The sequence below is a fragment of the Melopsittacus undulatus genome, chromosome 6, assembly GCF_012275295.1.
Source record: "Melopsittacus undulatus isolate bMelUnd1 chromosome 6, bMelUnd1.mat.Z, whole genome shotgun sequence".
NCBI lineage: Eukaryota > Metazoa > Chordata > Aves > Psittaciformes > Psittaculidae > Melopsittacus > Melopsittacus undulatus.
Genome location: NC_047532.1, coordinates 65,019,502 through 65,033,817, shown reverse-complemented (window position 1 = coordinate 65,033,817; position 14,316 = coordinate 65,019,502). Strand labels below are relative to the sequence as shown.

Sequence of the window (14,316 nt, the reverse complement as noted above, 5' to 3'; positions counted from 1 at the left end):
CAAAGTAGAAGCGTTATGAATAGATTAACATTGGAATGTAAATCAAAATATTCCCCTAGATGCTGAAGCCCTTCCACCTTCCCTGTACTCCCCTTTATCTATGACTTGAAATTGCTTTAGTGCTACCTGGAGAACTGATACTTTGAAAATCATAATATGAGCTATTTAAATACCTTCCCAAATAGAATTGGTATAATTGCCTGGAATTTTTCAGTCCTAAATATACAGAAATGCTAATCAATGCCTATAGTGTTTAAGCATTCTTAATCCTAATGGAAAAAGAAAATGCTGCAGGTAAGTGCAAGTCGGACCTCAATATTTGCAATTCATCCCCAGCAGAAAATTTAAATACATGCTTCAAGGGAGTAATGTGATTCTCCTCCTAATTACTTAATCCAGCAATAAAAAATAGTTTGGATTATATAGAAATTTAAAGACAACTTTGGTGATCTGCAACTCCCTGATGTTGATTCTTTGTGCAAGAATTTTATACAGTATTTTAAATGGGAGTGTACTGAAAAGATTTTCCTGCTTGATTATTGAAGAAAGCATCTTTTTCTTCCCTTAAAGGGAAACATCCCTTCTCCCTTCCTCCTAGGAGAATACAAGTGTCTTGACTGACTTAATAGCAATATGGAGGGAAATACTGTAGTGATGGTTCACGATTTACTAATGGAGTTTTATGAGACAGCCTCTAGGAACTAGAAAGACATTGTTTATATGGCTTCCCTATGAGAAAACTGTAATTAAAATTATACCACAGATTCTATCAAGACATGTTAATATTTAATTAGGTGAGAAGTGAGCTTGGTACAGGTGTCCAGAGTTGTTGACAGCAGCTTTGTTAATCCATGCAGTATTATTGTCTCTTAAATAAATAGTTACCTCCTTGCTTTTTACAGGCGTGAAGGTACATGCTTAATTAGCAGACATTAGAATCCCTGTGTTACTATTGAATTAAAAATCCTACATCTTGTGGGCTTTAAAGAACCCATTTTCTCCTTGTGTCTGAATTTTGTTAGAATTATGAGACTACGTGCGCTTCTCTCCCAGTTTTTACCTGGAGTTGCTCATTCTGTGGCTTTCTGTGTCTTGGATTTTAGCTCATCCCTTTAGGAACCTGGTGCAGCTGATGTTGCCCTGCTTCCTTCTTAACAGTATTTTGTTTAGCAAGTAGAAAACAGGATGAGAGAAAAGCACCTGAATTCTCTCTAATGATGATCTTAAAGGTATTTTCCAGCCCGGTTGATTCTGTAATCCTATGATGGTGTTTGAAAACCTGTGTTAATTTGGCCTGCTCTTGAAGTACAATAAGAGAATCCGTTCGTATTCTTGTAAACATGACTCCTTCAGTGACTCTCCCAGACTTCCTGCTACGAACATGTCATGTAATTCTTCCTTCTCTTTCCTGGGTCTTAACTATTGGCTTTTTATTGGTTCTTATCCATCTTGGTTCATGCCTGGTTTTCTTGGACACATCCTTTTCAAACTGCCTTTCCCTTCCCATTCCATGGAACCATTCAATAGTACTTGTTTAGAAGTGCTTTTGGAAGTCTGTAAATATCTCTTAAGGCAAGCTAAATTGTTCTAATTTAAATCCACTGGATTCCCAATAGTAAGCATTATAAACTGGACTAGTATATTTTAATTATTAATAATTATTATTGTTAATATTATTATTAAATTAATTTTTCACCTTTGTGGATGTACATAGGTACTTAGAAGCCATGCCGCAGAAGTTTCACTTTAGGATACAGCTCAAAAGCTGCAATCCATGTAGGTATTTCTTTTGTCCATTTACTTCTTTTTTATTCCATTCCATACCCCTCAAATCATTAACATTGCAACTTTTTGCTTGCAGCAGAGAAATAGAATGTGGTCTCACAGTGTTGATAACTTCTCAGCACCTGCTCTGGGTTATTATCCAGAAGTGCTTTCTCAATATTTTAGAGAGCATAAGTGAGTTACAGATACAGGTTTGATAAAGCTCATCAGGTACTTCATCCAAGCTATACAAATAATGCTTTGCTGAAGCAAAGATAGAACTTACAGGAGAGTAAAGCTGAGTTTTTGCACAGTTTCAAGACACTTCAGGACTTATCTGTGCAGCATTTGGTTTCATTGTAGGTACTCTCAAAGCAACGCACTTCAAATAGACCAAAGCAGTGATTTCTGAAAGATCTGGTTTCTTAGTAGATCCCAGTGCAGTGCATACAGTGCAGTTGAAGAGCTTCAGATGTATTCCTGGAGCTGAGGTTACATAGAGTTCTATAGATGTTGCTTTTCCTTTGGTATTTAGAATTCTGTGCTTCAATTCAACTGGTTCGGTTGCCCATCCGCTGCCAAATTCTTAATCAGTGACTGTTTTCCATGGAGTTAATCTCCTGGGAGGTGCAGAGCGCAGGCCAGAAAAGAACTGGTGCATTGTGAAATCTCTAGTTGCTTAATGAAATGAAAAAACTAAAAACCTTCATACAAACCACTGTTTGTGCCAAGGAAAAACCAGATTCAGGAATTACTCACAGAAAATATAGTTATTTCTAAGAAAACCCAAGGAAAACAACAGGAAAACCCCTCAACCGAAGCTTGAGAAATGGACTGCTCAGCTTCAGATTTCTATTCCATACAAGTCTGGGATGTTTCAATGTAATTGTCTGTTCTTGTGGCCTCTCCCTGAAAATGGATCAATGCTTTGAGGCAATCACTGACCCTTTTATTCATCAGTCAGCTAAAGCAACCAGCCTTTGATGAGATAGTTCATTATATCACAAAATTGAGATCTAAGAATCATAGAATCATTTAGCTTGGAAAAGATCATGAAGATCAGGGAGTCCATACCCTGCAAAAACAGGTTCCAGAGTTGAATATAGATAGAACTTTCTCTCCAGAACTGTTCTCTCAAGTCTGCTCTCTTCTTCAGTGGGCAAGGGGTTTGACCACACTGGTTTGACAGCAGAAATGTGATTGTGTCCGACTTACACCTTTATCAGAACATTGATGAAAAGTGTGCTCACATTGAGCATTAGCAAGAGATGTTTCAAGTGTCCTTCAGGGTGTTTTTTCTCTTTCTCTCCTCTCCATCCCTCCCTTTCCTGTCTTTCCCAGAGAAACTGATACAAAGCTGATGAGAATTTGGCTTTGCTTTGAAAGCATCTTTTGTTCGAAGACTAATTTTAACCTTGTGATAAAGATTGCTTTTTGTATTCTGTTGAATGTGATATCTGGTAATTGTTTGTCAAGGCGAAGTGCTGTAGGACATCGTACAGTTTTGAAATGATCTTTTGTAATTACAGTACAAATGGCTTACAGTCTAATGGCTGGAAAACATGCAAATATGTCAAAAATCAGGAAAAAATAATTTCAAAGCATTATGGCTTTGTGTTATGAAAAGTTTTTGTTAAAAAACCTGCTCAAATGAGCGTAATTGTAAGCAAAAATCAAACCTTCATTTTCGTGTAAAATACACAAGTAGAAAATACATGTTTGCACATTTGGCATAAACAGCATAGTTCCTCTTCCCATTTGTTGTACATGTATTTATAGTTTGTATTGCTTTTGCCTTGTATTTTAGTCTCCTGATTTGTTACTTTAGGGAGCCTTAGTTTATAAAATTACAACTTCCAATCAAACAATCCTGTATGAATTACCAAAGATTGGGAGCCTGTTGTTGTCTTAAGCAAGGGCAGCAATGACTAGCAATGGGTATGGGATTGGCCTAAAATTATCCTAAGGTAAGAGAGTAAACAAATAAGGTCTAATAGATTAAGATTATCTAAAGGCTTTGGGGTTTTGCTGTCTTGATTGGAAGTTATTGGTAGTGATGGCCTACTGACTGAAAATCCCATTAGTCAGAAAGGTGCTGCGCTGAGCAAGCAGCAATGATAAAAGCTTAGGTAGGAATGAAGTTCAATGTCTCTTAAGTTTTCAGGTTTCTCACACGTTCTCATGGTGAATCTTAGAGCACTAACGCGATGGTGCATAAAAATACAAAATACATGGTAACTAAACCTCTAACTCCTCATTTGTCTTTAACACAATAGGAGTGCTTCAGGAATTTCTCTCCCAGACCCCGACACACTGCTTTATCCCTTATAGGACTGCAGTCTTCTGTGCTAACTTATTGATTTGGAAAGCTAGCTTGCTTGCTGGAGCTTGAGTGTTAAATTGGTTTAATAAACACAAATGATGGGATAGTTTAGGAGGTTAACGTTCTCTTTTTTAAGAAACAGTTTGCATAACTCAGCTTATTCACTCTAGAAATAGAGTATTAGGGAGGATTTACAAGCACTGTTTGTACCCCAGCATTTTGGGATGTAAAATATGTACGGATTTGGGTACTTTCATCCTCTTCCCCTCTATGGCATATTAGGTCTTGTAGGTAAAAGCTGAAGAAGTGTAATTTAGAAGTAACAGCCAGGATCTTTTTCAATCTCTTCTGTACTATTGTAGGGATCAGAACACTTAGGCTTTATGTCACCAATGTGACTTAAAGGCTGAGGATATAATAGAGTTTGAAATTTGTTTCACATTGTAGGGTGAGGGGTTGGAAAATAATTATTTTGCATCATTTTATCATGAAATGCTATCTATCTTCAAGAGAAGGAAAGCAGTGAAGAGGAACGAGAGGGCTCGGTCTCAACTTTGTTCACGGAAGCAGTGAAAAGAAGAAGGTGTCTGTGGTGCTGAATTTCTCCTATCTGGTAGCGGAGAGATTAGAGCAGTTTCTGCATGGTGGGATGGTCTGAGATAAGTTTTTCTGTCAAGGTGGTTTCAGCTTCTAAAAAACGCTCCTGTATTCACTGAGGGAAAAAGGGAGAGAGTTAGGAAGTGACTTTGCTGAGATTTTGTACTCCTATGGGAAGAATAAAGTCTGGCCTGTTCCCTCCCTAGAATAAAACATTAAATACAAGCATTAGGTTGCATTGTGTGCAACATAGCAGTGGTTTGTGCATAGGAAGGTGCTAGTGGCTCCATCATACCTTCTTGAGCAGATATCATAAGCAAATTTACATGCCTTGCTCCGTGAGCCAGTAAACCTCCCTCTATGTGGTAAAAATCCTCCTCTAACAAACAGATAAAGTCTTCATGGAAATGAATTGTTAATCCACATGGTTATACTTGATGCAATTGTTTTGTGTTTGTAGAGGTTCTTGCTGTGGATTTAGCTTCCTGTTAAAAGGAGCCTGAAAAGCTCAGCTGGGAAAAATATCTGGTCTTGGGAAAATTCAGGAGAGCAAGTGGATGCTTTGGGCCTCAGAAAAGGAGCCCTATGGAGATGTCACACATCTCAGCTCTGATGGAGTAGACAAGGGGAGGAACAACTCATAGGAATAGTGCTGTGTGAAGTGGTATTGTTGCTTCAGGTTTCACTTGCCTTTTGTAGATGGTTGAAGCTCCAGAAGGGGTGATACTAGACACAGTCTGGCTAGACAGCTGAGTCACAGAAGAGGCAACTCATCACAAGACCTTGAGTGAGAGTTGGCAGGGGATTATGAGGACATAAGTCTGTGATGCGTTCATCTCTATAAGGGTGTGCAAACAGCCCTGAGCCAGACTTCCAGCATGCTTGAACTACTGCAGTATTAGGTAGAAGAAGGCAATGTCTCCTTCTCCTCCATAGTTTTACATAGGTGAAATTGTACATCAGGTTCCACCATAATTAGTGGGGACCATAGGGAAAACTCAGTCTTGATGCTGGGGGTTGATTAAAGCATTTAAGAAAGAAAGTCTGAAGCCATTTCATAGGTATAATGTTTTGAAATCTTTACAGACCTATTCAATACAGCTTTGAAAATCGGGGGGGAAAAAGTACATCATAATTTGCTTAAATACCTGCATTTTAGCTCCTGCATTTTGTTGTTCAAGTAAAGAAGGTGGTATAGTGAACATAGCAAAGCATTTGGGCTTTTTTCACATTGCAGTTTACTGTCTGCTACCTTTAAGTACGCTGTTTGAAATGTTTGACTAAGATTACCTTAATAAGGTATTTATTTAGATCTTCACAAAGAGGCCAGCATGACTGCCTTGGTGTTCGTATTGACATGTAGTAAGTAGTAATCCTCGGAAAGTGCAGACACATACTCACTTGGCAAGTACAATGCCCTCCCTCCTCAGAAGAAAGGAAGGTCAAATAAATTAACTTTGTTAGAAATAGTAATCTGCTCACCATGTTAAATCTTTTTCTCATATTAATGAAAAGAAACTGACAGTGGTCACTAATTCCTGTCTGCTTTCATAAGTTAAAGATGAGAAAAGCTTAATTTGAAGTATGCAGTGACTTTCACTGACTTTGGGAGCCAATGCTGCAAGGCAAGTTCTCTGTCTCTCATAGAAGCTTCTCAGAGTGAAGAAGTCACGTTAGCATGATTCAATGTGGGTTTTAAATCCAAAGATCTTATTCAAACCCAGGTATTTCCAGTGTAGAACACCTGTAATTCAGGAGTGAATATTTGTACAACTGGTTAATAGATTAATAAAAAGTACAATTAATTAATTTTCTTTCCATATTCAAACTATAAATGCCTGTGTGTTCTCTTAAGTAACCTTATTATTGCAAGTGTTCATTAAAATACCATTAGCTGTAATATTTAGGGGAAAATGGGCCAAAAAAGAATGTTTCAAGCTCTGCAAATCAGTAGAAGCACATCAGAGCTCTGATATGAAATATCAGACAGATTTATCCTTTTGGCTCTCTTTAGTACATTTACCTACTACAGGTACATTAATTGACTAGGCTTGAGGTTGTGGTATACTTCTTGGGAGACTGCTTTTACATAGACTTTTACATACATTTGTCTCCAAAATATGTCTTTTTTAGTTTCTAGGCAACATGATTAAGAAGTAAGAAGTGAACTCAGTTAATGGAGAGCTGTCTTCTTGATTCCCCTTAAAACAATAATTCTGAGAAGAGAGGTGAATGGCTTGATTCATTTCTATGGGCCATTAACTTCCACGCCTCCAGATGACAGCCTTAATATTCACAATGTGAATTATTTCTCTGCTGATTAGTTTAGGAGAAACATACCAGGAATGTATTATTGCATGATCTAACACTGTGCTGAGCACCCCTTTTGATCTCTTAACACTGAAAATATCCCTGCTGCCCAAACAGAGGAACATCTCTCGGTTTAAATGGCATGGTTGTGTTTTTCCAAGACAAAAATCAGTGGCAAACTGCAAGTGTGGACAGTGTGAAACAAACTAAGTTTTAAAGTGACTCATAAGGCATGGGCTGTTGTATTGATTCGCACCTTTATTTAAATGTGACTGGCTAGAAACTGCTGAGTGTTTGGGCTTTATCTTTAAGAAGCTGTCTGAAACCTCCCAACCCATCAGACTTGAGTAGTGTCGAATTCAATGATCTGATTGCAGAGTTCAGGGGTTATTAGAGCAAATGGGGCCTGATCAATGCCTTGGGTCTTTATTTCTTAGTGTGTTAATTAATTAATCAACAATTAATCAACTATATGTGTAATGCAAATGAACTCTGTCTCAGGTTACTAGAATACCCAATTTGTTCATACGCAAAAAAGGGGAATCCAAAAGCAAGAGGATATTGGCACTTTTTGTCTGTGTAACATGGCTTTCTTGGATAATGTCCTGAGCCAGGCCTGTTTGAGGGATTGATACGATTGTTCCTGGGGAAAAGAATCAGCTTTTGAGGCAAAAGAAGAAACTCAGAAACTGAAATATTCATGCTTCACACTTGGCTCTTGATTCCATTTGTTGTGTTTCTTTTCATTGCATTGACTCCTCCAAAGCAGGTTGTTTTGCTGTACTGTAGTAGTGAGTACAGTTTCCCTAATCCCCAAGTCTACATTGATTTTCCAATATGAATTTGCAAGACTGTCCTGGGTTCAGCAGTAGCAGTCATTTTTCTTCTTCTTAGTAGCTGGTGCAGTGCTGTGTTTTTGACTTTCGGCCTGGGAACAGAGCTGATAACACCAGTGGTTTTAGTTACTGCTCAAATGTTAGACTGACGAAGGACTTCGTGAGTCTCATGCTCTGCCAGGGAGGAGGGGAAGCTGGGAGGAATCAGGGACAGGACACCTGACCCAAACTAGATAAAGAGGTATTCCATACTACAGCACATCAGCCCAGGATGTAACTGACAGGTACCTGGAAGGGCTAGTTCACTGCAGGGTTGGAGTAGGTGTTGGTCAGTGCTCGGTTGGGCAAGGTTGGGCTGGGTATCGGTCAGCAGGTGGTGAGGTGTTATATTCTCTTCCCTTGTTTTTTCCTGTATCATTATTATTGGTGGCAGCAGCAGTGATTTGTGTTATACCTTAGTTACTGGACTGTTCTTATCTCAACCCATGGGAGTTAAATTCTTTCGATTCTGCTTCCCGTCCCTTCAAGAGCTGGGGGGGAAGAAAAGGGGGAGAGTGAGAGAGTCACTGCATGATTTATGACTGACTGTGTTTAAACCACGACAAAGACATACAAAGGCTGAGAACATTGGGGCTGTTCAGCCTGGAGAACAGAAGCTGCATGGAGACCTCAGAGCAGCTTCCCATGTCTGAAGGGGGCTACAGGGATGCTGGAGAGGGACTCTTCATCAGGAACTGTAGTAATAGGACAAGGGGTGATGGGTTCAAACTGAAACAGGGCAAGTTCAGGTTAGATCTAAGGCAGAAGCTCTTCCCTGTGAGGGTGCTGAGGCACTGCCACAGGGTGCCCAGAGAAGCTGTGGCTGCCCCATTTCTGGCAGTGCTCAAGGCCAGGTTGGACACAGGGGCTTGGATCAAGCTGCTCTAGTGTGAGGTGTCCCTGCCCGTGGCAGGGGATTGGAACCGGATGAGCTTTAAGGTCCTTTCCAGTCCAAACCAGCCTGGGATTCTCTGATTTGCCCATGAAACGAATTAATTTTCTATGGGTTATTCTGTTTACCTTTGACACTGATATTTTGTTGACTCATTTTTTACATAGCTTTGTCTTCGAGTGTGGTATTTGTTCTCTCCTAGTAACTCTTTATTAAAAGTCTTCTATCCTTGGTCTTCAGATTACATTAAAGCTTTGTACTATTTTCCCCAAGGACTATTTATTGCTTCTATTGCATGGGGAGGAAAGACACTTGATTCATTTTGGAGTTTGGAGAAATTCTCTGTTAAGTGGACGTCTGTGTTCAGTTGTGCAATCAGCTTTTTCTCTGAGTCAAAATAAAGATTCTAGGTTGAAACCCATCAGGCTTCTTGTTCCTGTCTCATTGTGGCTTTTTATGCACACAACCCTTTTACTGTGAATTTTAAAATTTATTTAATCATCGAATCATAGACTGGTTCAGGGTGGACGGGATCTTCAAAGGTCATCTCTTCCAACCAACTTAGCTGCTCTGGCCTTACCTCGTGGTTTGGCGACAGTGGTGACTATTGGCCAGCCACCAGAACTTCCTATCTTAGTGCAAGGACCTGTGATCCCACGTGATATTCCCTCGCAAGACTGAAGGGCTAAGCCCAGTCAAGAGATGCTTTACCTAACTCTCCCTCTTTTATAGCCGTAGCAGGAAGCAGAAGAGGGAGATGCTGGTGAGGCAAGCTCTGTGTAGGTATTTCACACTCCTCTCATAGAGGCAGTTCTCTGTCACTTGTGTGATTTTATTCTGTATGTACATAGGCAGATTCCTTGAATCATCACCTAAGTTGTAAACTCCATTGTGTTTCCATGAACTGTAAAGCCTCCTTGTGTCTGGGGCTGTCATGTGCTAACATGAGACAGGAGAGGTGCCAGCGTGTCAGTCATTACAGACTCTCTCCATCTAGTTTATGCTGAGCTAGGAGAGGCAAGCGAGGAGCGGGATCTTAAATAAGGACAGCAGATCCCTCTCGGGAGGAATCAAGGCAAAGCAGCCAGGTGGTAATATTTGGATTTCAAAGCCAGGAAGGATTTTTGGAAGCAGAAGCAGCTTGGTCTGGAAACATAAAACGATGCATGGACGCAGTGGAGGGTTCCTGGGACACAGAGGCAGTGGAAGCTGCCATTTGAAGGAGCAGCTGTCTGCTGGCATGGAAGGTCCCTTAGCACCAAAGGGGATCTCACAAAACCTCAAGGAAAATTCAGGAGTGGGGAAATGCAGAAAAAGAGATTTGTGTGTGTTTGCTGTGTCGTGCGGCTCTGGGTATCTCTCGTGGGCATTAACGGGAAGAATGGCTGCTTTTGAGACAGGCTGCAAAGCCTGTGTGTTACCTGATTCAGCTTTGTGGGATGAATTGTCACTCAGATGTTGGCTGTGACTGAGCTCCGGGAAAGAGTGAGTCAAAGCCAGGGGGATTCAGCAGCAGTTGCAGGGTCTAAACGGGGGTCTCTGTGCTTAGAAGAGAGAAGATTGTCTGGAGACCCAAGGCAGATAGGAAAACTTCAGTATTTGTGCATGGAAGCAGACCGAGGCTTTGTGAGTGTCCCAAATGATGTATAATCTAGGCTGTAATATCTCACTCTGTGAATTCTTGCTGGTAGTAAAATGAGAGAGACTGGAAGCAGAACAAAACACACACGTCGTAAGATAGCGAGCAGTACTGTAGGTGGCTCCAGGCATTGTCTGGCATACACACACACAAGCCAGCCACGAAATGGAAATCATGCCTCATGCGTCTTACCATCATTTGCACTGAACCCAAGGATAATAATTCCCACCAACAGCCAGGCTGTAGGCTCAGGCTTAGCGCCATACTGCTGTAGCTGCATCGCTTCTGACTGCTTTGAATGGTAAAAGGGAGCTCGTGGTCTCTCGCAGCATGGTCAAAGGAACCTGTATCTGTTGGCAAATTATTCCTGTGTTTACAGGAGTAAGGTCTGTTTGCCAGCATTGAAGCCATTGGCTGTTTTTAACCATGCTGGATGATGCAATAGCACTGGCTGTAAGTATGAAAAGCTTTCTGGGATCAAGTCAAAGCACTAGCTCCTCTGAGGCAACTGAAAAGGAAGGAAGCACCCAAGTGGATAACATGGAGCAAACTGATGGAAGTGGGTCTTCTGCATAAAGAGCCATTTCTGTGGTTAGGCTGGGGAGTGAGGGCAGTGTACTTGTCTTCGTGGTTTGCACACATCCAGAACGTGTTCGGAATGGTTTCTTCCTGACAAATAGAACTTAACTGTTGAGAGGGGGGTGAAGCTTTTGTGATGCAGGGAAAATATAATAGGAAAATTAGGGATTATTGTCATGTCCGTGTTCCAGACTTATTAGGCCTGAAAATAGATGAACTGGGGAGATTAGTTTGTGTGATTCCTATGTATGTAAATGGACATATAATTATCTATCAGGATAAAATGTTAGTGCATATTTACTGTATAATGATTAACTTTATAAGCAAATGAAGATTGCCTCAAATTTACATACAATGTGAAGAAAAGTCCCTTTATCCTCTGTAACTGCAGCGTTTGGCAGATTCGGGAATAAATAATCTTTTGTGGCAAGGGTATGCCTTATCAAACATATGCAGATCAGTGCTAATTAATGCTAATTAAGGTTTCCTGTCTATCTAGTTGGAAAAACGTCCAAATGTTATGAAATCCAGTTAGTGTGCCTATTACCCTAATTGTTTTATATGGGATGGTTCTTAATTAAAATATGTAAATTGACCTTAATTACTATATACTAATGGAGGTTCATGTTATCTCACTAGAAATGACAAGATGGTGAGGAGGGGTACTTAAACAAATTATTCTGATACATTGGGAAATAAATGACCTTTACTCAAAATGATTTCTAATTGGAAATTGGCAAAAGGAACATTTTGCCATCGATGTTTCTCTCTCAATTTAAACAGTGTCAGAATGTACAGTTCTTTGGTGCTATAGACAGGGTGACATTGCGGCTTCATTAAGGCTACAAAACAAGTCAACATTGTGAGTATGTACTGTGTGTTTCAAAGTTGCATGCTACCCTCATATTGAGCTTTGGGAATGTTGTAGCTTTGCAGTATTGATCTGAATGGCCATAATTTTGGGGTATATATTTTGATCTCACTTAATCCTATGCTTTCATTGGTGATGAAGGGGGCCTGCAGGATGCAGGAGAGGTACTACTGTTGCAGTAGGACAATGCATAATGGATTAAAGCTTAAACAGGGGAAGTTCAGGTTAGATCTAAAGCAGAAGCTCTTCCCAGTGAGGGTGGTGAGGCACTGGCACAGGGTGCCCAGAGAAGTGGTAAATGCTCCATCCCTGGCAGTGTCCTACACTATACAGGTGAAGTGCCAAGAGGTGTTGCCCACCAGCCTCTCTCCTGGTAAGTTCGGTTCACAGGTCCAGTCACCAGCAAAAGTATTGCCAGTGTATCAAACATACAATCCCAGACTGGTTTGGGGTGGAAAAGGACCTTAAGCTCATGCAGTTCCAACCCCTGCCACGGGCAGGGACACCTCACACTAGAGCAGGTTGCTCCAAGCCCCTGTGGCCAACCTGGCCTTGAGCACTGCCAGGGATGGGGCAGCCACAGCTTCTCTGGGCACCCTGTGCCAGCGCCTCAGCACCCTCACAGGGAAGAGCTTCTGCCTTAGATCTAACCTGAACTTGCCCTGTTTCAGTTTGAACCCATCACCCCTTGTCCTGTCACTGCAAATACTAATGTAATAACAGTAGATGTTTAAAACACCTGTATATTTATGTTCTTCTTATGTCCTTGACACCACTGATCTATACCTCACTTTTCAAAATCAATCTGACAGGTACCACTGTTTTGCAGGACATCGTGACCAATGTTTCTCCAAGGATTGTGCGTGGAACTACTTCAGGTCCTCTGTATGGCCCAGGCCAAAGCTCTTTTCTAAACATTGAACTGATCAGCGAGAAAACAGCAGCGTATTGGTGTAAAAGTATTGCCGAATTGAAGGCTGACTTTCCAAACCGTGTAAGTACCACTCAGTCTAAAGTGCTTAGTTAGAATGTCCAGCTTATAGATGTGTAAAGGTTCTCCTATTTAGTATTTATTGAACAGAATGCCAGTTGCTTTATTGACATGGACGTTATTAAAAAACAGAAAAGCTCATCCAAATTATCTTTGATTCTGTGAAATGACTGTGCAGAACCAGGGAGTGGTCATGATTTTTCGTTAGGCTGATGTTTGCATCCCAATAGATAATATCGAGGGAAAGAGTTGATCCCAGCATAGGTGCTCATCAGTTCTGCTGTGAATAATTTTGTATTTAAGGTCATATTTAAAGGTGTAACTCCTAATAATCAATTTAGTTGTGAATTGGGTTTCATTGTGAAAAGAATCTTTGCTCTTTTCATTCGTAATCAAGATGTGAAAGGTATTTCCATTATTTTTATAAGCAATTGACAGCTTTAGGAGAAAAAGAAACGATACTGACTTAGCTTCCCTACAAGGACAAAGTTTTGTTAGAGCCTTTTGGGCTATGGGGAATATCTGTCTAAAAGGTAATGAACAAAGGTGGGAGCAGTGGTGCCAGATAGTTTTCATAAATGGTTTTCAGCTATTGTTCTAGTGAATTAGAACATCGAAGTGGAAAGGAAAATTCTCTTCAGTCATTCTTGTGAATCCCAGAGCCTCCAGATCTTCTGTCTTGGAAGTTATTACCTCCTTGGTTCAGCTGTGAACAAAATAAGCTCACATTCCTGAATGTATTCTGACATGAAGACAATCAGGGTTTGTTCTGAGGGGAGGGTGTTGGGTTGTTGTTGTATTTTCTTGTTCTTGGATGTAGACATCAGCAAGTATTAAAATGTTTAAACACATTGTATTGATGGTAAACATTGAGAGCTGCATGTTTGATACCCAGCTTGGCTGGGTATGGATGTGGATGTGGATGGATACTGTGTTTCTTTGCTGAGGTTCATGTAACTTTATCTGCTGTGTTTGGGCTTCAGAATAATCTGTAGGAAGAGCACTAGCAGCAGTTTCAAAAGGGAAACAGGAGTTTTCTGAGCCCTAGCCTCTGTGTGGGATGAATTACCCCCAGTCCTCCATAGTTCCCAGGGTGAGCATCATCTGATCATCCCTCACTACTTTGGGATTGTGCGTATAGCTCTTGCATGTTGGCTGTGGCATCTTTGAGGTTGGTGATGCCTGCATGAGCACAGGCGAAGCAGCACCCATCAGTAGACCTTGGCTTTGCACACAGGGATGTTTCAAACATGCTCATGTACTCATCTAAAAACTGTCATAATGGCAAATTTGTTGCTAATTGGAAACAGATTTTTGTTCACTGAGTAGAAAATGCTTGGTGCTCCTTTTGAAACAGTCTGTACAATTAGAGCTTGCAGATCCCCTCCCTCTCTTCCCCAGTTTCTGTTCCCTCCTCTGGAAAGGCTGTTTAAACTCAATGGGTTGGATTAAAACCAGAACCAGTTTCTGAGAAC

The 14,316-nt window shown here is 40.7% G+C and overlaps 1 protein-coding gene across 1 annotated transcript in view; it reads left to right on the top strand.

The window, feature by feature from the left end:
- DPYD (dihydropyrimidine dehydrogenase) overlaps positions 1 to 14,316 on the top strand; it is a 349,108-nt gene that overhangs the window by 207,927 nt on the left and 126,865 nt on the right. Inside the window, exon 14 of the mRNA XM_034064349.1 lies at positions 12,680 to 12,844. Within this exon, the coding sequence (XP_033920240.1) occupies positions 12,680 to 12,844 (165 nt within the window). The remainder of the gene's footprint in view (positions 1 to 12,679; positions 12,845 to 14,316) is intronic.